The 25,374-nt window shown below is 47.5% G+C and overlaps 11 protein-coding genes and 3 non-coding genes across 14 annotated transcripts; 4 read left to right on the forward strand and 10 right to left on the reverse strand.

Moving 5' to 3' along the window:
* Positions 1–272: 272 nt before the first annotated feature.
* Positions 273–1,617, reverse strand: ASPWEDRAFT_101510 (uncharacterized protein; the record flags this gene model as incomplete). The annotated part of the gene is made up of 5 exons (XM_040827395.1): positions 273–494; positions 546–778; positions 835–901; positions 950–1,014; positions 1,068–1,617. The coding sequence occupies 5 exons, from the start codon at positions 1,615–1,617 to the stop codon at positions 273–275; spliced, it is 1,137 nt and encodes a 378-aa protein (XP_040693790.1).
* A 565-nt stretch (positions 1,618–2,182) lies between these two features.
* On the reverse strand, positions 2,183–3,672 carry ASPWEDRAFT_166202 (uncharacterized protein; the record flags this gene model as incomplete). The annotated part of the gene is made up of 3 exons (XM_040829953.1): positions 2,183–3,155; positions 3,204–3,437; positions 3,485–3,672. 3 exons carry the CDS (start codon positions 3,670–3,672, stop codon positions 2,183–2,185), a joined length of 1,395 nt encoding a protein of 464 aa, XP_040693791.1.
* Positions 3,673–4,207: 535 nt separating this feature from the next.
* Positions 4,208–5,860, forward strand: ASPWEDRAFT_122758 (uncharacterized protein). Its single transcript, XM_040829165.1, has 3 exons — positions 4,208–4,560; positions 4,620–4,871; positions 4,917–5,860. Exons 1-3 carry the CDS (start codon positions 4,228–4,230, stop codon positions 5,826–5,828), a joined length of 1,497 nt encoding a protein of 498 aa, XP_040693792.1. The 5' UTR covers positions 4,208–4,227; the 3' UTR covers positions 5,829–5,860.
* Positions 5,861–5,960: 100 nt separating this feature from the next.
* On the reverse strand, positions 5,961–7,265 carry ASPWEDRAFT_22325 (TauD/TfdA dioxygenase family protein; the record flags this gene model as incomplete). The annotated part of the gene is made up of 5 exons (XM_040832323.1): positions 5,961–6,170; positions 6,226–6,327; positions 6,378–6,749; positions 6,800–7,138; positions 7,188–7,265. 5 exons carry the CDS (start codon positions 7,263–7,265, stop codon positions 5,961–5,963), a joined length of 1,101 nt encoding a protein of 366 aa, XP_040693793.1.
* Positions 7,266–7,687: 422 nt separating this feature from the next.
* On the reverse strand, positions 7,688–12,785 carry ASPWEDRAFT_144532 (uncharacterized protein; the record flags this gene model as incomplete). The annotated part of the gene is made up of 7 exons (XM_040829468.1): positions 12,088–12,785; positions 11,784–12,035; positions 11,604–11,720; positions 11,467–11,550; positions 11,242–11,412; positions 10,597–11,191; positions 7,688–10,541 (listed from the first exon to the last, which is right to left on the reverse strand). The coding sequence occupies exons 1-7, from the start codon at positions 12,533–12,535 to the stop codon at positions 7,688–7,690; spliced, it is 4,521 nt and encodes a 1,506-aa protein (XP_040693794.1). The 5' UTR covers positions 12,536–12,785.
* Positions 12,786–13,771: 986 nt separating this feature from the next.
* On the forward strand, positions 13,772–14,530 carry ASPWEDRAFT_166206 (serine protease; the record flags this gene model as incomplete). The annotated part of the gene is made up of 1 exon (XM_040829954.1): positions 13,772–14,530. The coding sequence occupies one exon, from the start codon at positions 13,772–13,774 to the stop codon at positions 14,528–14,530; it is 759 nt and encodes a 252-aa protein (XP_040693795.1).
* Positions 14,531–14,752: 222 nt separating this feature from the next.
* ASPWEDRAFT_22328 (uncharacterized protein) lies at positions 14,753–15,367 on the reverse strand (the record flags this gene model as incomplete). Its single annotated transcript, XM_040832324.1, has 3 exons — positions 14,753–14,911; positions 15,114–15,150; positions 15,258–15,367. 3 exons carry the CDS (start codon positions 15,365–15,367, stop codon positions 14,753–14,755), a joined length of 306 nt encoding a protein of 101 aa, XP_040693796.1.
* Positions 15,368–16,104: 737 nt separating this feature from the next.
* ASPWEDRAFT_33447 (putative lipase) lies at positions 16,105–17,804 on the forward strand. The gene has a single exon (XM_040833791.1). It carries the CDS (start codon positions 16,118–16,120, stop codon positions 17,513–17,515), a length of 1,398 nt encoding a protein of 465 aa, XP_040693797.1. The 5' UTR covers positions 16,105–16,117; the 3' UTR covers positions 17,516–17,804.
* A 54-nt stretch (positions 17,805–17,858) lies between these two features.
* ASPWEDRAFT_47034 (putative dynamin GTPase) lies at positions 17,859–20,050 on the reverse strand (the record flags this gene model as incomplete). The annotated part of the gene is made up of 2 exons (XM_040836888.1): positions 17,859–18,080; positions 18,140–20,050. The coding sequence occupies 2 exons, from the start codon at positions 20,048–20,050 to the stop codon at positions 17,859–17,861; spliced, it is 2,133 nt and encodes a 710-aa protein (XP_040693798.1).
* An 833-nt stretch (positions 20,051–20,883) lies between these two features.
* On the reverse strand, positions 20,884–20,954 carry ASPWEDRAFT_t37. The gene has a single exon. It is a non-coding gene; the product is annotated as a tRNA-His (tRNA).
* A 690-nt stretch (positions 20,955–21,644) lies between these two features.
* ASPWEDRAFT_t36 lies at positions 21,645–21,716 on the reverse strand. Its single transcript has one exon. It is a non-coding gene; the product is annotated as a tRNA-Gln (tRNA).
* Positions 21,717–21,731: 15 nt separating this feature from the next.
* Positions 21,732–21,803, reverse strand: ASPWEDRAFT_t35. Its single transcript has one exon. It is a non-coding gene; the product is annotated as a tRNA-Met (tRNA).
* Positions 21,804–22,002: 199 nt separating this feature from the next.
* On the reverse strand, positions 22,003–22,735 carry ASPWEDRAFT_178019 (uncharacterized protein). The gene has a single exon (XM_040831749.1). It carries the CDS (start codon positions 22,696–22,698, stop codon positions 22,105–22,107), a length of 594 nt encoding a protein of 197 aa, XP_040693799.1. The 5' UTR covers positions 22,699–22,735; the 3' UTR covers positions 22,003–22,104.
* Positions 22,736–23,417: 682 nt separating this feature from the next.
* Positions 23,418–25,059, forward strand: ASPWEDRAFT_122767 (uncharacterized protein). Its single transcript, XM_040829166.1, has 4 exons — positions 23,418–23,517; positions 23,573–23,681; positions 23,734–24,092; positions 24,146–25,059. Exons 1-4 carry the CDS (start codon positions 23,430–23,432, stop codon positions 24,967–24,969), a joined length of 1,380 nt encoding a protein of 459 aa, XP_040693800.1. The 5' UTR covers positions 23,418–23,429; the 3' UTR covers positions 24,970–25,059.
* Positions 25,060–25,374: the final 315 nt, after the last annotated feature.

Consider the following 25,374-nt stretch of genomic DNA (forward strand, 5'->3'; position numbering starts at 1 on the left):
ATCAGCCCTGCCATGGTATCCCAAATCACCCGCGCCGCTGCTTTAGGGCCAGGGAAATGGCCATCCTCAGGATGCCATTCATCAATGAATGTTCAACTCGTAGTAAATGATGACTTTTTCCTTTTATTAAGAAAATTCGTTACTCTATCGCTATGCTCTATTTAGACTTGCATTGGCGTGTATTCGTAGTCGCTGAAATAGAGTAAACCAGTCACTCCATTTGAAACCATTCAAAATTGACAGTCATGCATGAGATTGACAGTTGCGGCGATCTATTGCTTCGGGCGTTCGGGAAGCTCTTGCTGCTTGTTAGCGCCCGGGAAACGAGTACCCTTGTCCTTGACCTTCTTCTGCTTCTTCTCCACGACCGGAGGAGGGTAGGCCTTCAAGGTAATCTCCTGCCACTCAGGCGAGGCTTGGTAGGCCTCCTGGATAGGTGCCATCAGGCTGGTCAGGGCGGCTGTGACAGCAGCCTTGAGGAGTTGTGGTGTCAACTAGATAGGGTTAGTGTCAATATATCTCTTGAATAAATGATATATACGTACAACATCGTTTGCGTAATCCTCTCTCAGCTGCTGGATGTTGGTGTAGACCAAGGGCTCGCCCTCTCTCCGCTCGACGCGGAATTCCTTCGTGCCCTTGAGCTCGGCCGCCGGGAGGAGAATGAATTCGACTAATGCGATAACACCGTTCTCTTCGACAACTTTGGGGGCTGCCTCTGCTTTGCGGATTTTCTTGGAAATGGTCTCTGGGGGGTCAAGGAGGTCGATCTTGCTATCTATTCAGATATTGATATTAACTAGCTACCCTGGGAAAGGCATACGGTAAACATACCCTGTTCACTAGAGCTCATCTTGCCTCCGCTGAGACCTGCAACCATTGGTGTGACCAAATGGGCGCGCTGAAAGAGTTAGCTGGGAATACGACGAGGCTAGCCTTGGTATTCTACCTTTCGGTATCCGATCTTGGGCAACCACTCTGTTGCAGCCGCGAAAAGCTTTCTCTGGTCCATGCCTATTTATATTTAGTATGTTACGAAACAAGAGCAATCCTAAGCGCAGTTTTACCTCCCAATTCAGCATCACACTTCAGGTACTCCTCATCCAGAACCTGAAGAATAGGGTAGAGAAGACCACTCAATGGCGCATTCGACGTCTGCTTGACGATTTCCGCGCCCGCCTTCTTCGCGTCATGTTCGCTAACCAAGGAGGACAGCCGGTAGACGTCCATCACATAATCAGGACTCTTCTGGTACGAGCTACCGAGAACAAACTCCAGCTTCTCAGTCGGCACACCGACAGACTCGAGAATGGCCGTGATGATCTTGCGGTAGTACTTGGCGCGGTTCTCAACCAGCTCGAGCGGCGCTTTCAGGTTATCCAAGAAGGCATGGATATCCGCCAAAAGCACGACGACCTCGCATCCTGAAGCGAGCAGCTGGGCGATCTTCAGCGCAGCGACAAAGTATCCAGTGTGAGGGCGTCCGGTTGTCGCAGTTCCCCAGTAGACACGCGGATTGCGGCCCTCGACGAGAATGCTCTCGATGAGCTCGGGGTTGAGAATCTCAGCGAGATTGTCGCTGATGAGATCGAATCTCGCTTTTGCGGCTGCGTCCATGACGGAAGATGGTGGGCGATTGAGGGTGGAAAAAACAGAGATAAGCGCACAAGGTGGGATGTGAGATTCTGACTCACCCCACTTGGATAGAATTTCTGCCGCTCGGTCAGGCGGTGGGAAAGGCGGTTAGCAACAGGCACAGAGTAAGGCAGTAAGGCGGTGAGGCATTAAGGCATTAAGGTATCAACTTATAGATGGGACCATGTGGAAGTAAGTCTTCATATATCCAATGCTGTATAGATTAGGTTTCATTCATATTAATCATCTAGCCCCTCATCTTAGCAAACCCCCCTTTAATACCCTCAATTATACCCTCATTAATCTACATAGCAAGATATCTAAAGCCAAGATTATACCCAGTCCCTTCACATTAGGCTTAACCCCTCCTTCTCAATGGCCAGTCCACCGTTACTCAAGAAATACAGCCAAAACTGCTCAAATCCCTCGGGTGGGGTTTTTCAGTTGAATCTGACGTGGTGCCTCTACAAGTAGCAGATTATATATAAACCCCGCTTCAGCTAAAAATACTGCCGATCTATGATTGTGCAAATCAATTCATTGATAATCAACTCTTTGGAATATCTACAAACCGCATCACTTTATTGCCAGTCTTACTGCGCTCAAACCCCTGCAAGCCCGAAACAAAAGTAACCTGAAAATACGGTTCGCTGTCTGGCCCAACATGACAGAAGGACTTCAGTCTCTGAACCACATCCTCATCCGACAGAATCTTATCACGAGTTTGTCCTCGCAGAAGACGGATCTCTACATGATGTGTTAGGGTCTCTCCTACACTGCGGATGATTTGCCACTGCAGGACGGATAATCCCTCGGACTGGATCAAGCCGCGGAGAGCGGCGAATTCGATATATTCGCCCTGCCATTCGAAGCTGAATCGCTGATCGCGCCCTTGCATGCGGAATACCTTCAAATGCTGGGCTTCTTCCGGGTCGATGAGTTTGGTTTCGGGGAGGGGGTGGACGGAGCCCACGTCACCGGTGAGATATCGGATGAGGGGGTTGCGGAGACGTTGAAGTGAAGTCAAGGCAAACACGCCTACCTCACCATCTGGAAGAGGCTTGCCATGCTTGTTGTCAGCGGATTCCTCAAGCACCGCAGGCGGCAACACCTCGACGGTCATATCGCGAGTATCAAAGATGAAATCGGCCGAGTCATCGTTCTCTGCGTAGCCCGTGATGGCCGGGTTCATGACAGCCCAAGGCCCAGCCTCGGCGCTTCCAAACGCAGAACAGATCAAGAGCTCATCACCAAATACGGAGGTGAGATACGCCCGCTGTGATCGGACAAGTGGCTCGGAGGTGTAGAAAGCTTTGGTGATGCGGATCGCTTGACGTTCTGCGTCTGGCAGTGAGGACACATGCAGCGCGAACTGGAGAATTTGACTCGAATCGCCGCTGATGACATTGATGCCGATGTTAGAGACCACGCGTGCCACTTCAGCATGAGGCATGGCGTGGCCAGCACAGAAGATGGTTCCGCCGGCATTCTCTACTGTTTCTGCAGTCAGGTCGAGAGATCTAGATACTATCAGCAGTCTATCGTAGGTTAGATGGATCAGGACATACCGGTAAAAGCTGCCAGAGGTATGCATCGAGATGACGAGATCACCGGGGACGATCAGACCGCATTGTCGAAGCAACTTTCCCATAGCCATTCTCTGCAGGCGATTCTCCCATGCATCTGTTAGGAAGAACATGGGCTGTCCCCCAGAGCCGCCGCCGGTCATGCTGGTATAGCAAGCGTGGCGGTATACATTGGCGGGGGTATGGTCTGCCACTAATCGCTGAATAGCCTTGTATCTACTTGGCTCAGTATGAATCTATCTCTATATCAACATGCCACTTACAGATTGTCTTTATAAGTTAGAGGCAAACTTTTCAGGTCGGGGCATCCTGCCTCGCGGGCATTGCGAATGGCCTCTTTGATCTGGGCATCGGTTGGTGGGTATTGAGCTGTCGAAAGGTAGAATGGATGGATGGCAGCGACTGCCAGGATATCCTGCAGGGGATACTTTGGGACGGAGAAGAAGTCCATTGTATGAGGGATGGTTGGTTCAGTTGGACGGAAGATGGGAGCAGATCACACAATAAATGTGGGATGATACCATCCATACGGCTGCGTATTGTCGTTTAGCCGTAGCCATTCCCACTGATCTGCATGAGCTGAACTGATCTCCTTGAGGCAGCCAATCAGCCACATCCGGGTTCTGTCAATTTCAAGGAATGGGTCAATCAGACCTGATTCAATTGCATAATGAAAACTCTGAGTCGGCTACGTGGCCTGAGATCGACGTGTGCAGCTGCTTGAGCTGGTAATACAAAACCAATAGATCGGTCCATGTGGGTCCTGTGCCTGTTGAGCTGAACTCAGTGGACTCCACCGTGTGATATGAACACTGTGATTGCCTGGTCTCTGCTACACTTCTTCACTAGTGCAGATATAGATGGACCCACCGTTCAGCTTTCCAACAAAAACAAACACAAACACCTATTTGTACCACAATTTGCCCCCATAAATTAAGCTAATGACTTCTCCGGAGAATGAAAATATAGTCAAACTTCAACCCCACCCCATTTGTATCCAGACAAAATGAAGATTCAACAAATATGCCTGACCGCCAGCAACTGCGGCCAGTTCCGCTTTCCAGCAGACGTGGACCCTTCTATCCATCAACACGACTGGGAATCATACACAGCCAGTCTCCTCCGCTCCTGTCCGGAATCAATATGGCCCCAGGGCTCTCCTACTGCCCATTCGCTGCCCATGCTGGTGACGGCTGAAGATCATATCAACCCTCTTCGCGCTTTCCACGATGCTCTCGTCGCAGCAATTGTGGATATTGTCAATCGGTGGTGGACCGACACCGCAGCTGATTTTCCAGCGAGAATGCCAATCGAGCCTTATGAGGAGAGTCTGTTAAGGGTAGATAATCTCCTTTCTCTTTGATCATTATCAATATAACATACTGACTGGCTCTACAGTGGATGAACACTCTACCAGCTGGCACAGTTGCTCCGTTTGAGAAATGTCTGGGATCATGGCGACCAGACTTCCTCATCGAGCATGTCGCTGATCCTTCCAGCAGCGATGGCACCCGTGAACAGTTCCGGGTGTGTGAAATCAATGCTCGCTTCTGCTGGAATGGCTATCTGCATGGAGCGTATGGGCAGCAGGCCTTGGATGAGATGGGGGCAGAGGAAAGAGGGTTCCGGGGTGCGGCGGATTGCGAAGAGGTGAGTTGTATCATAAGTGACGAGAAGAGTAGCTGACAATGATAGACTCTGAACGAGCTATTGAGTCTGTTTGACACGTCCAAACCCTTGCATTTCCTCAAAGGAGAGGAAAAAGGAATTGATATTCATATGTTCGCTCATGCGGTCGAAGAGCGAACTGGCATCCGTCCTAGATTCATCACCCCCGAGGATCTCCGTCTTGTTCCATCCATCAAGGCACCTCTAGGACAAAAGCTGTGCTGTGTCGTTTCTCCAGATGCAGAAACGTCACCGCAATCGACCATCTTCGAATTCAACGGCGAGTGGCTCGAGGAAATCTACCAGGTCAACCTGGAACTGCATCAACGAGAGCTGCGGGCAATGCCTACCAAGATTCTCCGCCATGTATCGCTGCACTGCTTCAATGACATGCGCACCATCTTCCTCGTGCATGATAAACGCATGCTGGGGATTATCCTCCAAGAGCTCGACGTCCTCATCAATCGTCACGTCCTGACTCCATCTCAAGCAGATCTCCTCCGCGAGGGCATCTCAACAACGTTCATCCCAGGATCTCCTGAAATGGCCCAATTCACACAAGACTCCCAGGTAAACCCAACTCTGAAAGATGGGTATATCCTCAAGCCAATCCGCAGCGGGAAAGGCGCGGGCATCCTCTTTGGCGACGAGCTATCGTGGCAAGACTGGCAGACAAAACTACAAACCTGTCAGCAGGCAACTCTTGCCCCCGGTCAGATGAGCTACGTCGTGCAGCGACATATTCCCCAGGGCGTGTATGATGTTTGCATGAAGAATGACCACGAAAAGAAGCAGATGCAGATGGTTGGGACGTATCATGTCGTCAATGGACGGTATCTTGGTATCGGGACGTGGCGTTGTAGTCCGGCGCGTATCTGTGCTGTCTCTCGTGGGGGGTCGATGATATGCTCTGTATATATTGATGATGCTGCGATGTAAATGTTTAATAAATAATAGGTGGTAATATCGTGATGATAAATGACTATATTTGTATATGACAATTTGGACATTTGCATTTCCATACAATTTACCACTACTGCGCAAAGTTCAATTCGAAAACACCCGACTATATCATTGCCACACACTTTCCAAACCATTCACCCCAACAGGTTTCTCAGCAAGTGTCGTCAGACGAATCCCATGTCGCACTCCGCCTTCTTCGATGTTGTGAACATCATAGTCGGAAATGGCTGTGTGGGCCGTGACTCTGTTGTCCCAAAGGGAGACGGTCCGATCGTCCCATTTCACGCGGACCTGCACGTCCTGCGAGAGTGAAATATGCTGTTCAAGATTAGACATGATTGGACTTGACACTGGAAACATGTATTTCTCTCACCTTGAATAAAAGCTGGAGTATAGCATCCGACTCTTCATCCTTGAGACCGATAATGCGCTTGGTGAAGCCGGGATTGACATAGAGGGCTTTTTGGCCGGTTACCTGGATACTGTCAGTTGTTACGTTTAATATTGATGATTAAAACAACCTACAGGATGAACCCGAACGATAGGATGCTCCGACTTGACAGGATCTCTTCGGACAAACTTTCCATCGCGCTGCGCATTCTCCGCCTGTGGAAAGCCGCTATGCTCAGCTCGAAGACCCTCGAGTAGAGTCTTGATCGGGTCTGATAGACGTTCATAGGCAGCAACCTGAGACACCCAGCCAGTGTCACCACCGGAAGATGGCACACTGAGTAAAGTCAAGATGGTGATTCCGGGTGGCTGATGCTCGTATGAGACGTCTGAGTGGTATCCTGTTGTTGTCAACTTGGTCGAGCGCTGTTGTGCACGATACAAGTTGTCTGGACCAAGGTAGATATTGTGGAATTCCAGGTGGCCTTCGACGTGGGCACCAACGGGCTAGTCTTGTTAGCACCAAGACTACCTAAATGGTAGATAGATATACATACGTGAATATGCAGCTTTCCAAAATAAGCCGCAAACTCTTTCTGTCGCTCAGGCCCAATATCCTTGAAATCCTGGCCCCGAAACACAACAACCCCTCTTTCAGCGATCAAAAGAGCTAGTTCATTCTTCTGGGTATCTGTCAACTGCGCGAGCTGGAGACCCCGAATCTCAGTCCCGACACGAGGAGTCAGCTTTGTGATTTGGACATCCGGGTTGCCTGTGTTGAGAATATGAGGTTTGGACTTTTCGGCTAGATGGCCACGATCTTCGAAGGGGAATGGCTCTGTCGGGGGTAGTCTGGTGACGTTGTCGTAGACGGGAAGGTAGTTGGTATATTTGTACTTCTATATATTAGCCAACTAATTATATAGAAGGCGATATGGTACATACCCCCTCGTGAACGCTATCATCAAACGCCCGGCTAAGGGCGACGCGAGGCGCTTCCTGCTCGGTTACTGTGGTGGACATTTCTGCGGTTATCTTTATTTTAATATGTAAGTGGTTATTACAATGAAGCGAGCAGAAGGACTCTGATAAATATAGATATATAGGGATACAATTCGTTATTTGGCACGGCAATGGTGCAAGGCTGTCGGACATTATGCCATCTTATGCTTTCTAACAACATCTTCCCCGCACGAGATAAGAAATACAGCCGTATCACTAGACAATTATGAGATGATTTCAGGGATTCAATGAGTAAGATTCGTATCCCTTCTTTGATATATTAGTATAGTTTTATTGTCACAGTAGACATATGTAAAGAACATGTGGGATGGCCAGAATGGAGATCTCTTTCATCCCACCTCATTAATATATACAAGAACTGCTGAGAAATCATAATCTAATCCAATCGTTTCTATCAAAATAAATGACAATTTCCTATACTTTCAAAACACATTGGGCTTCTTGGAAAGTAGAAGCGATACCAAATCATCCTTGTCCACGTTTTCTCTTGGATTCCTCCCAACAGCCTGGATGTGCTTTTCGGTAGTCTCCATGTCCGGGTGGTCTTCCAAAAATATATCGATAGTATTCACACTTGCTCTTTCCACGATCAACTCGAATGCTGTCTCTGTCGTGGGTAACGGTATCCTGTGCTGCAAACACGAGCGGATGAGGCCGTCGAAAGGATAAACCCAAAAACCTTCATCCATGGACACAGATGGAATCTTCTCTAACATCATTTCCGAGATATCGAAATGGGCGTATCGAAATAAAACCCCTGTTGCCTCTGTGAGATAATATGGGTTAAGCTCAGTAACCTGCCATATAGCTTCCCAAACTGCTTCAAGATTTAAATCACGGCGTTGTTCCAGCAGCAGTTCTAGAGCCATGATCCTTCCATTCCGGATAGCATATATCAGTATATCCTCTGTAATCGGCACTGCCGCTGGTCCTAACCGAGTCAACAGTAAGTCGATTGCACATTCTGGCATCGTATCCTGTAATGAAGCCTTGATCACTTGTTCTGTGATCAAGATTTGGTTCTTCTGTCTGATTAGCAGCGTGTGGAGCGAATTAGGGTCCACTGCAGCATTTAATACCGCCTTTGGGGTCACTGGAAACTCCGGCTTTCTGATATAAATGACCTTCATAGCCAAACTATTACCGGCAACCGTTTCCACCAGCCACTCATCCACTTGCACAAGCTGCCGATCGAGAAGCAACTCTTGTACCCTTGGTTGTTTATTATATCCTGTTGATATATTTTTGATCATTTTTCCGATTGGAAGCCGGTCTTGTCGTCGATCCAATAGTAGCTTGATGGCATTAGGGAAAGGAGATACCGCTTCCAACAGTCGATCGGTTACTGGCATTTCCGGGCGTCTCTCCAAGATCAATGTGAGCAAATCATCGCTTCTACTCTGGTAGTACTGTGCAGTTGCGGCTGATACCAATACATCCTCCGTAATTGGAAGACTGTGACCTCGAAGATCAAATAGATATTCCATCAGCTCTACTGCATGGTCATTGTTTTGAGCTGCGGAGCAGACAATCTTCTCAGTGATGGCAATATCTGACCCTCTGGCATTATTCACCAGCAACTCCAGCATTTCTCGATTATTCCATGTGGCAGCTTTGTCCAAAATCTGTTCACTGACCCCAACCCATGCCTGCTGTCTGCATAGAAGCGTTTTCATCATGTCCAAGCCTTCATCTGGGTTCTCCGCAATTGCCTGAATGATCTCATCATCAATGGCAGTGTCCTGCCCAAATTCATCTAGCAGCATATTCATGATTTCACTGCCTTTTCTGCGGTTTCTCGCGGCGCTTATGAGGATTTCTTTGTTGATATTCGTTCCAGGCTCTCGTCTGATCAAAAGTAACCTCACTGTCTGTGCATCATGCGTATTTCTGGCGGCTGCAATCAAGACTTTCTCCGTGACTTGGATTTCCTCGCCACGCTTTTGTAGAAGTAGTTCCATCGCTTCCTTCTTTCCACGTGCGAAACTCTCAACATATTTTTCGTCCAACATGATCTCGTCTATCCGTCTATTCAGAACGACAGTCATGAAATCAGGACTCGATGACGACGACGATATCAGCTCCTGCATAAATGATGAGGTAATCTTAATATCCCCATCACACCGATTCAAAACTAACTTCATGATTTCTGTGCCGCAGATTAAATTGAGCGATGCAGCCCGTAATACCTTCTCGGTTATCTTAACGGTCATTTTCTCTTTTCGATCCAGAAGCAGGCTCATTAGTAAGGGGCCCGATTTTCTGCGGCTTCCAGCTGCTGTTCCAACCAGCCTCTCATCAATGATCTTACGCGATGCTCTTGATTGATCATGCAAAGCACCCTTGTCCCAAAGCATATCTAAAATGACCGCCAGTTTCTCTTTATCAGCCTCAGGGGTGTTTGTGGACTCCAGAATGCCTTCAGTCACTCTTCGAGGAATCTCATCTACTTTCTCTAGCAACAACTTCAAAACCTCAAGGTGGCCTTGTTCCGCGGCTGCACTTATGGGATTCTTGGATCCATCTGAACGTAGCTTTGATGGGTAGGCGCCTTTTGCAAGCAAAGTCTCTACCGTTGTTTTCAATCCTTTGTCTGATGCATAATACAGAGGCGGATCGAGTTCCTCGAACGTTTGACCCCATGAGTAGTCGGAATAATAATGAAGCAAGCGCACCCAGTTGAAATAAATATCGCGCTCGGTAAACAGACGGTCAACCTTTTCCTGGAGACCGGTACGCTTGGCGTATAGATCTCCTAGCTCTTCCAGATGCCAGTCCCAATACGTCGCAGCGTATATCAGTAGTGGTTGTTGCATAGCAGTGGTCTTTGTCAGAATCTCGGTAGTATCAAGAAGACAGTCGAGTGTTTTGTTTGCCATAGCATCATGACCGGATATTGCCGAGAATTGATACCACTGACCCTCGGTGTCTTTGCGATCCACAAATTCTTTCACGGAGAAATGAGCCAGTCTTACAGTATCATCAGAGGTGCTCACAGTGACCAGGGAGGTGGTGCAGGTTGTCACAACATCTTCCGGAAACCGGAAAGACACAACAGCTGCGACCGTTTTTAAATCGAGCGGAACGGCAGAGAAACTGAGCCAGATCAATATTGTGCGAGCTGCTTCTCGATGATATGATGATAGCCTTTCAAGGGTATCTTTATAGGTATCTTCCAGTGTCTGTGGAATAGAACCAAGGGCGTTATGGATTTCAGCCTCAGTTCTAGACTCTTCAAGCCGCTTAATTTGTAGATCAGCCCAGCGAAAGCGCCTGCTCAATGACACATGTCAGCAATTTTTGCACCTACTCATGGACCAGGGAAGCATACCGTTCAGGAATATCAAGCAATTTCTCCAAGATTTGCTTCTGGATTGACGCGCCCCATTCACACAACCTTCCATGGGAAACTTGAGCACGGACAAAAGTTTCCACATCTTCTACCAATCCGATCTCCAGGTTCACGTTTTGATATTTTTCCAGCTTTGAACGTATGTCCGGCTCTGGTCGACTTGTGGCGAGAATATGCATCTTAGAAGGATGTTTTGCCATCAGTCCTTGAAGAGATTCAAGCAAGAAGCTCCGCTCGGCATGTCCTGTTGCAGGGCACTCGTCTAGAGCATCAAAGACAAGGAAAAATTCGCCCTGAAAATTCTCGATGATAATGTCCAGGATATCCACAAGCTTTTGCTGCTGTGGCTTGCTACCTCGATTACTATGTCCCTCCCAGAGTTTGATCATGGATGCAGGGAGCGTTCGCGGCATGAACTGCCGTAATATGGACCTGATCATGTTGTACACTTTTTGTGTTTCCTCATTGCTGAACTGAAAGTACCAGTAGGCAAAATTTCTTGATGGATCGGCATAGCAGAATTCCTCGACATCTTTGATTACTGTAGAACAGAGAACCGATTTTCCGCATCCGACTTTTATCAAAGGTTAGGTTTGTTTTCATGATAATGAGAAAATTACGCACCTGCTCCATGTAGCCAAAGAATCTGTCCAGCCGTAGTCTTCCACTCTTTATACTCGGCTAACTCAAGAAGCCAGTTCCCCGTGTCTGATGCTCGGCGGTCTTGCGTGTTATTTTGGGGGTCTGAGTAAGATGTCGTGGACAGCCAATCGAGGATCTCTCGGTCTTGCAAGCCTGTTTATATTAGTGTAAATCCTGTTCATGAAGTTGAGTCGGCAGATTTCTTACTCCTTTGGTGTGATTGGATAATCTTCAATCTTTCAACCGCCTCGTCAATCCGATCCAGTGTACTTTCAGCTTGTTGTCTGTGATCTGTAATAATGAGCAAGGCTTCTTTGTCCTTGACGAAGGAATGGCTATTTTACCTAAGGTTGCTGTAAGATCCGTCCACTTTTGAACAGCTTCCCCTTTTGTTTCGATAGCTGCCTTGAGGTCTTTCAACGGCTGCTGCACAAGGGCTGCGATGCTTTTTCCCACGCGGGCTTTCAACAATCAGTTTATATCCCCAATCAAAGGAAGAAAAGAGCCAAGCTTGAATCACCTACCAGCTGCGCTTTCCTTTTCGGCCTTTTTGACTTCGGCTGTGTACTGAAGAACCGCGGTGTAGACTTCAACCAGAGAATCTTCCAGTCCTTGATCGCTTTCCACTTTTCTGTCCAGGTAATGACTGTCAACTATCGCATAATAGAAAAGAGTACTAGCAAGATATTCGGATGCCTCGAAAATATCGTCCCGACGTTCAATAGCGTTATTTATCATGGTTAGCCCAATGGAAACGATTGACCATGCACTTGATGCTGAGCCAGAAGTTAGTGGTCTATCGGAGCCAAGAGATAGTTGATCACCCACCATGGCCAGTCGGATCAAATGACACTATTGTCTTGACAAGGTCCTGGGCTTGCAATGCATAGCGAATGATGTTTTTGGCGGAATCGCGAACATTGATATGTCCCCCATGCCGCTTCCGAATTTTGAGCCCACCTTCTTTATACTCGCGGTATTTCTTTTCAGTCGACTCGATCACATCTTCGATAGCCTTGGTGATTGGGAGTGGACTATCCAAGTCCAAGAATTTTCGGTATTTGTCATCTAATCTTTCTCCAGCGATTTCCCAGAGGTTTTCCCTCGGGTGTTTGCTGGCCTTTGTATCTTGGGTGGATGACACGTCAACATCGGCCTTTTTCATGACTCGATTCTGCACTTGCGTGTTCGGACGCGGGGGTTGTTCATCGTGCTTCTCACCGTCACGTCGATCGGATTTTGTGAAGTTGAGTTTAGCACATAATCTCAGAAACATATTGAAATACACTTTCGACGGCTTGCTATTTTCCTTCGTCTTGAGAAGTTCTTTGAGTTGAGAGAAATGAGGCTGACAGTCAGCCCCCGCCAACGTGACGCTCTAGCGAACGTGTGTACGGCCTTGGAGGCGGCAAATATGGCTTTCTCATTAGCCCATGGCCCGCATTTCGGTTTTAACTGTTCCTAAAAGACTCCATGGCGTCTATGAGACAGCAGCACGTTGTGCAGAGCTGAGATAACACTGCTGCTGGTGGGCGAAGTTCGACACCTTCCCAAAAGGCCAAGAATCATGTGATTTCCAAAAAGAATATCTTGAATTTATAGCCAATCAGAGTGGTAATTCTTATCCCCTATTGATGCCGGCGATGTTCCAAAAAATTGGATATATTTTTATTAAGTGTCATCCCTGGCAAACGAAATATGGATTTATCATGTTATCAAAGATATCGCATAGGATACCCGGTAGTATATCAACCACCTATTTCAACTTCGCAAGAGATATGCTACGAACTGGCCCCAGCTTAATAACTATATAGAGGCCAATAAGCACCAGTCACTACCAACCGCCAAATTCCAGTCATCGGACTAGTGAACGGAGATTCCGTTCGCACCTGCCCGATCGACAATACAATACATGGCTATGCCTGTAACTGTTAGATGGGGTATACGGACACGCTTAGCCATGGAATTATACGAAAGTATCACTATAAAGTAGCGTATATACATATTAGAGGCACCGACAGTCTATATACTGCTTCTTACTCCCTTGCAGACCAGAATCCCTGCCCCCATAGTCATTGCCCAGGACATAGATACCTTTACTGACCCAGTTTTGAAAAAAAAAAAAACCTTTATTGTGAGTGACATATTCAATATCAAGATAACCTTCTAAAGCATAAGTTGTGTTTCTCTCCACCAGCTGGAAGACCGAATATTGATAATTATCTATTCCTGCAACTCAAAACGGCCGGTAGCGATAGTACTGCCGATCATTCGCAATATATGTTGCTGGATCGGATCTATCTCACTATTGCGGAGATTTTTATCAAGTTACAGGCAACCTCTCTTTAATAGTTATGGGATTATTGAAATTCCTGGCTCCTTCGACAATAATTAGATGCTAGTGACGCTAGACCCGCGCCAGTTTCACCCCAGCTACTATTTAGTGCCTATTCCCTGTCCCTGTAGATCCTGACAATCAAACGGTCCTCTCATTTCTCATTCATCCCCCACAATGAAGATCCATCTCTCCACGATCCTATTTACCTTGAGGCTTGTCCTCGCAGCAGAAGAGATTGTTGGGGGAAGCCAAGCCCGTATTGAAGACTACCCCTACCAAGTATCCCTTCACAACAACGACACCTTTCTTTGCGGTGGTTCAATCATTAGCACAGAGCATATCTTAACAGCTGCTCACTGTGTTACCCCCTATCTCGGCCGACCCTTGAGCGTCCGAGTAGGCTCCTCGGAGTACGAATCAGGCGGCGAGTTGATAGACGTTGCCAAAGCCACGCCGCATCTAGAGTTCGACACCAGCACCTTACAGAACGACATTGCCATTCTCCGGCTTGCCAAAAACCTCGAGTTCGGACCCAAGGTTTTGCCTGTCGAGCTTCCATGCTCTTGTGATGGGGATCCTGCGACTGGGACTAAATGCTCTGTCTCGGGTTGGGGAGCTACCACTGCAGATGGCGATGTTGTCCCCCATCTGCGGGCCGCTTTTGTGCCCATCACGGACCACAAGGAATGCGCGGAGAATTTAGCGGCGAGCGGGCATGATCATGTCACGGACTTGATGATCTGTGCTGGGGAAGTCGCTGGAGGAAGGGATAGCTGTTCAGGGGATAGTGGTGGTCCGCTCGTCGACGTCAGCTCGAAGAAGCAGGTTGGTGTTGTGTCTTGGGGCTTTGGATGTGGGAGACCAGGGTTTGAAGGTGTATATACTAGCACTGCAGCCTACGAAGCCTGGATTTTGGAAAACAGTCTTCTGTAGTCCAATGTGTTCGCTCAGGGTATCCTTCGGCGATGCAGAGAGACGCATCGAATGCCACTGCCATTATATAGTTACCATTAATCCAATAAATGCATATGTCACATTCTCTGGGAAGGCTTATCTATGTCAGAATGCGGATACTCTCAAAGTACCAGCAGGTTAGATGCATACCTTCTCTAGCTTAGTTTATTCATATTATTTCTTCCCATCAAGCAGTGTACTTTAGATTTGTTGGAATTTATCACTGTATCGACCCTCTGCGTAGATAAGACTCTTCTTCATCTTGACAGTAATCGTCATCGTTGTCTGCAGCTCCACTGAGACCGGGGCCCCGTTGAAAGGACCCACCGTATCTCCAGCAGTTGTATAGCTCCGGAATGCCTATGAAGTTATTCAGAATATATGAAAAGATTATCATATATATAAAAGCTTTAAATGATAAAAGCCCATTTAGTTATAGAGATGGCTACTGTATAATAGTCTATCTTTACTAAGCATCCCGTGGTAATAATAGATACCTATGTACCTCTACTCTAATGCTAATAGGGGAGTGGTGGTGACTCTAATGATAGAAAGGCTTTACCACTGATGGTACTACTACAGTAAAAGGGACTAGGTAACTATAATCTTCTAGTAATACTCAGCCCAGCTTCATTCCTGCCAGCATGATTTGAAATTATGGTTTAACTGAAAATAAGGTTCACATGGAATGCAGGTAAGCACAGACCATAGAACCTTAAAAATTGAAGGAGAGGTGATGACGAGCCATATTCCTCTTGTCATTGTTGAGCTTGGGGCGTTGTATATAAGCTTCATCCTAACTGTATGGGACGCCATGGTGGGATACATGTATATAAAAGAGGGGAAAGAGTCTGTGTAATCTGAAGCTGAATCTCATCACATGTGATATATATGTGATATGTGACAACTCTGCAGAATTATGCAGCATTGCACATTTACACTGAGCCGACATTGCTAAGAGGTTTCAGCATTTCTTCATCTTCTGTTAATCGGTCATCGATGACTTCACTAAGACTGCATGATACAACCTCATGATGTCAAGGCAGGCACTATCTTAGCTTTCTCATCCATAGTCTGGATCGAATTTAACTCTGCTGAAATGTGACGGTATGTACTTTGCAAAGCCCCACATTATAGTTCAAGGGAGTTGCTGGACTACGGCCATGGCGATTCTTTTGAAAACGCAAATACTCGTGAGAAATTCCTGGTGAGGCATTTCATTACGTAGTGAGATGGTGTTTTTTGGACTATTATGCAGGATCTATGCATCAAGCCAGTAGTTCTGCTCATCGTGCATGAATAGTGGAGGTATTCCGATGGATGACGAATCGATCTGCGGAAGATATATGTAACCTTAGCAGCTCAGCTCAGCTGGGTTGAAAACGCCATTCAGCTGAATCAATGACACACGAATTGGAGAATAGCCGATGCTAATGTTACACAATAGCAGCGTGAGGCGGGGTTATTTGTATCCTAATCATGTAATGTCTATCCAGCTCAGCTATAAATATGGCACCCATTGCCTCTCATCAGCTATTCACCTGGATATAACAGTCCATAATCACAATGCGTTTCTTATTCTGTCTCCTCCCCCTGCTCTCGCTCTTCCACCCAGTTCTTGGGGAGGATCGGAAGCCTCCCTTTCTTCCTGTCCTTCCTGAATACCCAAGTAAGGATGACTTCTATAAACCTGACGATGACTTCTGGAAAAGCGATGATTACCCCCCTGGAACTATCCTAAAATCCCGCAATGTGCTCTTTGCCTCAATGTTCCCCAATGTCCCCAGCCAGGCCAAGGCATATCAATTGCTGTACGTCACGCAGGATGTACATGGTGAAAAAGCCACCACCGTCACCACGATCGTTGTCCCTCAAAAACCAGATTTCAACCGCCTCCTCTCTTTCCAGAACGCATATGATTCCCCTGATATTGATTGTTCTCCGTCATACGGATTTCAAAACCAAGCCAAGGGTTCTGCTGTGACCTGGAACTGGGCTCAGATGTTTGTTATTGCGGATTTCCTGATCGAAGGCCCTATCCTCAATATCCCAGACTATGAGGGCTCGGATGCGGCCTTCACTGTCGGCCCACAGGCTGCCTACCAGACCCTGGACTCAATCCGTGCCGCATTTAATGCCACAGATCTCACTGGCCTCAGCGAAGACGCCAACGTAATTCTGTTCGGTTACTCCGGTGGTGGTCTCGCCACTGAATGGGCAACCGAGTACCATGCCCACTACGCACCGGAGCTGAACGTTGTTGGAGCTGCCATGGGTGGTCTTCCTACCCATATTGCCAAGACCTATCAGGGCGTTAATAATGGCACATTCTCTGAGCTCGACGTGTTGGCTACCTTGGGCTTGATGAATGCTTTTCCCCAGGTGGAGGACTATGTCAATGAGCATCTCCTGCCTGAGTATAGAGACGTCTTTTTCTACCCCCGCGTACGCTGCGGTCCACACGAGGGCATCGAGGAACAACCAGCATTAAGCAAGTACAATATTACAACCCTATTCGACAATGGAGACGGTATCCTGGAACACTTCGAAAAACTCTTAGAAAAAGTTGGCGTGATGGGCCAGCATGTCGACAAAGACCACCACCCGAGTTTCCCGCTGTACATCTGGCAGGGCACAAACGATCCCGTTGTGAACCCATTCAAAGATGCGTGGGCTCTGGTCAAAACGTTCAGAAGGGCAGGTACCCGCGTCAAATTCGTTCCGCGGTGGGGTCTAGGTCATATTCCTGCCTTGATTCGGGGGTTGGGACCGGCCTGGAAGTGGATTGGCGAGACATTCGATAAGGCTGAGAAACAGGCTCTGTTCGATACCATCCTGGAAGACCATGATGAGGATTTTCTCATGGATGACACTGAGGAAGACTCAATCGAATGGTCTAATTTTGGGGCCCAGAGGATCCTGAGTGATGGCGAGGCTGCACGGGAGCATGGCTATGAGTTGTAATTTCCTACAGATGGGAGTCTTTGCTTTGCTTGAGAAACAGCATAGTTTGAACGTAGCTACTGAATTATATGAATACATGAAAGTGTCTTCGTAGGTACATTCTTTACGAGTCTCAGTTGAATGAATCAAGATTACAACCCCCGTTTTATTTCAAAAAAAATCTATCCTGGAGGCACCTAGAGTCCGTAAAATTCACTGTATTAATCTAGGTATATATCCATATCACATCAAGTCAACAAAGAATCCTGAAACAAAACATCTAATTCACTTCCGCATTTGCGCTTGAGACGTGGGAAAACCGCAATGGGAAAAAACCACGCCTAAAGTGGATGCATACAAGGTATTAATTTCCCAGATCACGAAGGCTTCGTTCCAAAGCTTGCTGTAGTTGGTGTGCCTCCGCACGTCGGTGGCATACTTGGCTCGATTCAGCAGCCAATCTGACCAGATAGTCATCATCGTAAGTGCTGACCATGACTGGATTGAAGACATCGGGGAGCTTGGCAAGAACATGGCGTTCGATGACTTGGCGGCACACATTGTCAACGAATGTCTTCATTGCGACCTGCTGATGATTAGAATGAAAAAAAAAAAAAAAAATAGTGTATGAGAATTCGGTCTTGCCTTGTAGTAAGCTGACAAGTCCGTTCTGGCTTCGGAGCAAGCCTGCTCGGTCATATCGACAGTGATATGTTTCTGGAGAGAGGAGATCAATCTCTCCATCTCGCCGATGGAGTTGGTAAAATGGCATTGCCCGCCCCAGTCTTGTTGACGGGCGTTGTTGATCAACTCTTTCAGCTGCTCTTTGCTTTGGCTTTTGCGGGCTTTTTGGATGTTGTCCGTGTAGTAGTGGTTATATGTGATCGGATGCTGTGCTTCGTCTCGGAGGAGCTGGGTCAGCTCTTCATGTGCGGCTCGAATGTTATTGTGCAGCGAGTCAAGGACAGTTTGCGAGATGTTATGACGGGCACTGCCATCTTTGATGACGAATTCGAGCGCCGAGCGAATGAAGCGAGATATTAGATCGACAACTGCTTCGAGGTGGCGACGCCCGATGTCTGCCCATCTCTCTGACTGGGCATGGAACAGTTCTGCTTGGAGAGCGTGATTGTCATTGCCTGGAAGTTCGCGCCCCCGGGTTTGATGATAGATCTGTCGAACCCATGCGGTCATCTCAGCCTCTGACACGAGGAGTTGGCCATCTGCAGTTTCAGCTTCTGCGAGATCTCCGTCTTCAACCACTTTTCGTTTCTCTCCATCAGTTCTCATGTACCTTGCAAATCTTTCGTTTTCGATATGAACAGCAGCACGAAGACGACAAGAAAGATCATCAGTGCCCATACGAAAGAAACCTGCATCGCGGCCCTCGTAAGCACCGTCCACGCCAGCTTTGACGAGGTTGTAAAATTCGCTACTGATCCGCGACAGGTACACTCGAATCTGGCTTGGAGTTGATCGTTCAGTTCCCAACTCAGCCAGCTCCTCGTTGAGTTCGTTCAGCAATCGGCGTACATCCTGACGCACCTTAGGCAGTTCGCGCTCAATGTGGCTTTCGAGAAGGTCTTGCAGGAACGAGCGGAGATTATCGATACCGACGCGCGAGAGATCAAGACCTTGATGATACCATGCGCCAGTCGAGAAGAAGTTCATCTCTGCCTTCCGGCGTGCCTGAAGGCTTATTCCGCTATCCAACTCGACCGGTGTTGGGTTCTTGAGCAGAAAGAATCCCAGCTTCAGTTTTGTGTTGTCGAGGTTCTTCGCCAGGCGCACGACTCGCCCCTCCGTACCGGTGTTGATGAGATCTGGCTTGGTGATAATTCCCACGGTGCGGAGGCCGTCTTTGTCGAAATGGCGAGCTCGTTGGATGATTCCTTGAGTGTCGATATCGCTGCTGGCAGGGACGACGGCCATGATGATTGTTCGGGAATTCTTCAGGTATGAATCAACGAGGTCTCGGACAATGCGCACATCTTCTTCATTCTCGGACACAGAGATCAATCCTGGCAGATCGACGATGGTCAAATGAAGCCCAGTGTGTCCAGACACTTCCAGGCGCAGAACGTCACCAGAGAAGGCAGGCGCATCATGGGAGCCATCACTGCCACGAAGCCCCATTACCTGCGCAGCTTCATTGATAATGTCTGGAAGCTCCGCAAAGTCTCCAATATTGCGCTGGAATGCACCCAGTCTCCTTGAGACCTCCTCTGCCCTCGAAACATGAGGTATGATTGTCACCCGGGCACGTTTCTCGCCAGGCTGATGGCGGAGGATAATCTCCGTCGCAAACCTCGTGCACAGACCATCCTGGCGTGGAAAAGGTATCCCGGTGATGCCTTCGAGAACGGAGCTTTTCCCTGCGGATTGATCCCCGGAGACGACCAGCTGCGGCAGTGGGATGTGGTCGCCAACCCCGTTCGCGCGAACGGCGTCAATTTGATTAAGTCTTTCGAATGTCCTGGATGTTTGAAGGCCAAGCTGGTCTCCAGCACCATCCAGATTGAGGGAGGTTCCTCCTGTGTCAGGGGGACCTTTCATGGTGGATATGAAGTTTTCAGATTTGTGCGGCCAAAACAAGCGAGAGAGTTGAAATGGTAACTTGGTGATTACTTTCCGACAGAGAATGGTGTGCGCTTTTTATATGACTTCCAACCCAAGCAGACAGCGGAAGCGAATGTAGCATTCGAACATTCAGAACATCCGAAAGACTTAATCAAATTGATTGTGTTCGCGCGAGTTCAGTTGGAGGCCACATTCCACTGCCGCAACTGGGCTTGCTGAACATCCAAATGAGAGGAAAGAGGGGTTTTATACATTCTTTCCAACGGCTAGACCTTACCTAGCAAGTGTTACATGCCAGAGTGTCTTATTGAATTTTGCTCCTTACATCTGTAAGGGATGAAGTGGGAGTCGGTCAGCCACCGAATATCCAAGTCCATCAGCATGACATGTAACGACATTTCGAAAGAGCATGATCAGCAAGTGAAATACATACTCTGAAGACACATAAGTAGCTCATCTGCTTACCGCGGATCTCGAATTGACTAATTTGACCGAATAGGCGGCGGGCTGATGACATATACATTCAATCGAATCTCATATCGAGGACAAGTTTTGTGTCATTCCAAACTTAAATGTTTTCATGATGTACAATTAAAAAACAACCATACTCAGATTAGAGTTCTCCATACACCGTGAACTAGCCTATCAAATATTCGGGGGGAGAAGATAGAGCCTTGTGACTCTGTATATCTTACCCTGATAACCTTCATGGGATATAAGGACGCACTAGACGGTGGCATAATGTAAAAAGTAGGGCTACAGAAATCACCCTAATATATCTCTCATCCGGGCAAAAAAAGATAACAGACTGGCGCTGCCCGGAATCGAACCGGGGCTGGCACGGCCACAACGTGACGTCATACCACTAGACCACAGCACCTTTTTCCTATAATTGCTGTGACGCAGTAGACAGTCACCTGCTTATTTACTATGACTGTGTGGTTGGGCATGTGAATGGCTACTTTTGTGCGGACGCCTGTATCTATAGATAACCCGGGGCAGTTGATGGTGTGCTTACTATATATAGATAACGCGAACTTTTGGATTTTACAGTTAAAATCAAGGGCAAGCTTTCATTGCCAGTATGAGATATTAATACGTAGGGTGAAGACATGCATTCCACGACTTGGGCTGGTTAAGCGCAATACAGACAATACTACCATCGTCATCGGCAATTTTTTGACAGCCATTCCCTAGTAGAGGAATCGTAATTGGGCAAGAAGGACTGCTGGTGTCGACAGCATGCCATTGTTGAACAATTCGAACGTTCGGGCTATTGATTGGGATGAGGCGGGTGCCAACGAGCAACCACGCGCATTAATATATAAGTGATAGCTGGATGTATATATAAGCTGCAAGCTTTGGTTTTATTTATATTCATAACTACAGATAGCGCCGAAGTGCATGCAGAAGCTATCCCAAAACCAATTAGGGTTATTTCTAATGGTTAAATTGAATAAACGGTTAGTTACTAAAAAGTAAAAGGAGAAGGACTGTAATAAGATATTTTAAGCTATTACGGTTCCTTCCAGACGATTGCAGATGTGTTCCAACGATATAAAAAAAGATCAGGTCCTGCCCGGGATCGAACCGGGATTAGTGGAATCAGAATCCACTGTGATGACCATTACACTACAGAACCGATAAAAGAAAGAAATAGCATGTCCTCGTTTCGATCGAGGGACCTTCGGGTTATGAGCCCGACGCTCTTCCCCTGAGCTAACATGCTGGGATTGGTGATTTCTTGAAAAATAATTAATTTCATAAAGCGGTATCAACACCACCCCATATGTAAGCACGCTCTACTCGCGCACTATAAGCACCCACCCAAGCCGGTATATCTAAGTTGAATTCCATTATCTCGGTAAACTCGGGCCCAAGATCCAGGCCATGGTGTCGAATACAGCAACCGCATCCAGTCATACAATGTCCCAGGCGCATATGGCGATGAGTCTTTCTAGGGCTCTCGCAGCATCCGCACTTTCTTCCACAGCAGCCACCCTTCCCCTGAACACTCTTTGCGTAACCATTCACAGAGATACCAGTTGGGGTCGGCTCTCCAGACAAGGAAACCCGTTTTTCAATGGCCCCGTTGGTATGCCAGCTTCCACTCTCCATAACTGTCGGGTGCTTTTATAGTATGTCTCATTCAAAGATGTCAGTTCATCCTCAAGTGTCTTTAATCGAGAAGCCTCAGTCTCACAGTTATCGGTGTTCAACTCGCAGGATTTGCGCAGCGCAGACACCTCCTCTTGAATATATATCTCCCGCTGCGCTGCCCAATGAAGGCACGTTTCCAATTCGATCCGAGATTGACTCCATTTTGCCTCTCCCCGGTTCTCGCGTATCCTATATGCATAATATCGCACAACCTGGGTGAGCCTGGATTGGCCAGCCTGCTCAAACTGGGCCTCTAGCCAACGCGAATCATCGTCATTTTGGAGACAAGCACTTTGAGCAGAGCCGATTAACATCACCTTCTCTATAAGGGTAAATCCGGATAGGAATGGATTCAGAAAGCCCGGAGACCTGACACTCGTGGTGCATCTCATTACTGCTCTCCAGTCGTCGAAAGTGCGACTTTCATGATTATCACGGCGTTCAGGTCGCCTCCGGAACCACATCTTTTGGCATAGAGATTCTTTGATGATATTTGAGGAAGACTAGGAGGATTTACGGACGCAAAGGGGTATACCAAATGTGGTATAACGAATCTATACGCTCATTAGTTTATCCCGGTCATTTGCATGTCAGGCAGAAAAGTTTAGACCAAGAAAGGGAGTGGGCGAGAATCCGTGGTCCAATCCACAGAGCTTAATTGGCTTTGCACCAAGTCTCTTGAATAGCTTATTCTGACCACGCCTGACTGCAACATTTCCCTTATTCGCAGGGATTCATGTTTAATTGGTAGGATATAAAGCTTTCTCATATCATGTTAAGTACATACGACCACAGGGTGTGGAGAACAGGGCTTCCCGTCCGCTCAGCCGTACTTAAGCCACACGCCGGCTGGTTAGTAGTTGGGTGGGTGACCACCAGCGAATCCCTGCTGTTGTATGTTTTTTATTTTTGCATCTTTCTGGTTTATCATTATTTAAAAATAAATAGCATTGAGTGGCTCCTGATTGCGCCATTCGCTGATAGGCGTTTCATCTAACCTTGGTTGTGCAAAGGGCCAATCGCGTTGCGCGGTGCCTCGTGTCAGAATTAAGCTTCGATATTGCCATTTGCGTGCTTATCACGCCATCGTGATAAGACCTTATCTCCATTTTTTTATATTAATTTTTTCTTCTTAAGTATCCTTGATGTCTCCTAGCTCGCACCAAAATCTGTCTGCGAATTGCGTATCTCCAACATGGCTGTCCACGAGAAAAAGGAACCAACGACAGCGTATACCGACGAGTCTAGCTCTACCGAGGTATTGAATGCGCTCGTGACAGAGGGTATGTCGAATCGATTTCTCCGTACCTGTGCCTATGCTAACGAAATTTAATTTAGACCACAAACATGACATCAAACTGCGAACGATGTCCTGGCAAAAAGCAGCTTGGTTACTGGCTGGCGACCAAGTCTGTTTGGCCATCATGGCACAATCCTGGTCACTCTCGTGCGTCCTATAAAATGTTTCAAATAATAAAATGGCTGACTTGGCTCTTTAGAGTGCTAGGATGGGTGCCCGGTATAATCACGATGGTCTTGGCTGCCATGTTTTTCTGGATCACATCGCTCACCATGCATAAATTTATCATGAAACACCCGCAAATCACAGACATCTGTAAATTCGGGTATTACGCATTCGGAAAGAGTCGATTGGCGTATGGATTTTCTGCGTTCATGTTGCTCGCGAATAACATCATCCTGATTGGATTCCATATCCTGACGGGAGCCAAGGTGCTGGATACTCTGTCAGATCATTCCCAGTGTACCGTGGTGTTCTCTGTGATTGCCATGCTCATGGGGATTGTCTTGTCTGCACCTCGAACGCTGCACCATGTTTCATTCATATCCATGTTTTCTGGTATGTCAATCTTCTTTTCTAACAAATAAGTAACTCATATTGACTTCTAATAGCCGCCTGCATGGGAATCGCCATCCTCCTTTTTCTCGTCTTCGCAGGCATCGAAAAAGCCCCCCTCGAGTCCACAGCCGCCGGACCTGTGCGGACATACGCATTCCCCCTCCCCGGCACAACATGGGTCGACTGCCTCAACGCCGTGCTAAACATCACTTTCCTCTGGGTCCCGCAAATCCTCTTCCCGACCTTCATCGCCGAAATGGAACGGCCGCAAGACTTTCCCAAATCCCTCGCCGTGCTCTTCGCTATCTCCATCGTGTTGTTCATCGTGCCGCCTGCTATCGGATTTAGGTATCTGGGCCAGTACGCAACGGCACCTGCATTCGGGAGTCTGGGGACAGCCGTGTATAGGAAGGCGTCGTTTGGGTTCGTCATCGTGCCTACGCTGATCATCGGGGCTATCTACGCCAACGTCACGGCGAAGGTCATCTATGGCCATATCCTGGGTACTTCGAAGCACGCACACAGCAACACCCTTATCGGATGGAGCGTGTGGGGAATTGTTATGGTCGGAATCTGGGTGATTGGATTCATCTTCTCCGAAGTAGTCCCCAGCATGGGCGATTTCCTCTCGTTGCTCGGGGCCGCATTTGATTCATTTTTCGGGTTTATTTTCTTCGCCGTTGCGTATTGGCATCTGTGTCGGGGGAAGTTGTTCGATGGGCCCTGGCGGACGCTTATGACGGTGATCCATGGTGCTGTCATGCTGGTTGGGCTGTTCTTGCTTGGTCCCGGGTTGTATGCAGCTGTTGAGGCGATTATTGCGGATTATTCAGGGAGTGTTACGCCGGCGTTTAGCTGTGCTAGTCTTGGACTTTAGTAATATATCTGGTTCTCTGACTGGCCATACTTCCTACAAAGTAAAGGGAAAATCTGGGCTGAAGTCAATCTAATCTAATCTTGATTATCCGATCTAATCTGTCCGTATCAGGTTACACCATCAGCATGCATACTCATACTGGAATTCCAGTAGCCTCCTTGTATGCATGCATGATGTATATGATGTAGATTAAAATGGACTAACCTCAGATCTAACATCACCTTGCAATGTACCTAATCTCCATAGTCGATGCGACCAACAAGTGATTGCGTCACAATATATTTTCCACATGCGAAATAAATAGAAAAACAAATACCAGTTCATTTGACCTAAACTTACCCCAGAATATGGGCTTGAGAGTCGAGACAAAGCATAGGTCCTACTGTTGATCACACTCACGTGACT

Source organism: Aspergillus wentii (assembly GCF_001890725.1).
Source record: "Aspergillus wentii DTO 134E9 unplaced genomic scaffold ASPWEscaffold_1, whole genome shotgun sequence".
NCBI classification, from domain to species: domain Eukaryota; kingdom Fungi; phylum Ascomycota; class Eurotiomycetes; order Eurotiales; family Aspergillaceae; genus Aspergillus; species Aspergillus wentii.

Coding starts and splice junctions, on each gene's coding strand:
- ASPWEDRAFT_178019 (XM_040831749.1), bottom strand. CDS start 22,698: ATGTGGTTCCGGAGGCGACCTGAACGCCGTGATAATCATGAAAGTCGC.
- ASPWEDRAFT_122758 (XM_040829165.1), top strand. CDS start 4,228: ATGAAGATTCAACAAATATGCCTGACCGCCAGCAACTGCGGCCAGTTC. Junction 4,561..4,619: donor ATGAGGAGAGTCTGTTAAGG/GTAGATAATCTC, acceptor CTGGCTCTACAG/TGGATGAACACTCTACCAGC. Junction 4,872..4,916: donor GTGCGGCGGATTGCGAAGAG/GTGAGTTGTATC, acceptor TGACAATGATAG/ACTCTGAACGAGCTATTGAG.
- ASPWEDRAFT_33447 (XM_040833791.1), top strand. CDS start 16,118: ATGCGTTTCTTATTCTGTCTCCTCCCCCTGCTCTCGCTCTTCCACCCA.
- ASPWEDRAFT_122767 (XM_040829166.1), top strand. CDS start 23,430: ATGGCTGTCCACGAGAAAAAGGAACCAACGACAGCGTATACCGACGAG. Junction 23,682..23,733: donor GCACAATCCTGGTCACTCTC/GTGCGTCCTATA, acceptor TTGGCTCTTTAG/AGTGCTAGGATGGGTGCCCG. Junction 24,093..24,145: donor ATTCATATCCATGTTTTCTG/GTATGTCAATCT, acceptor GACTTCTAATAG/CCGCCTGCATGGGAATCGCC.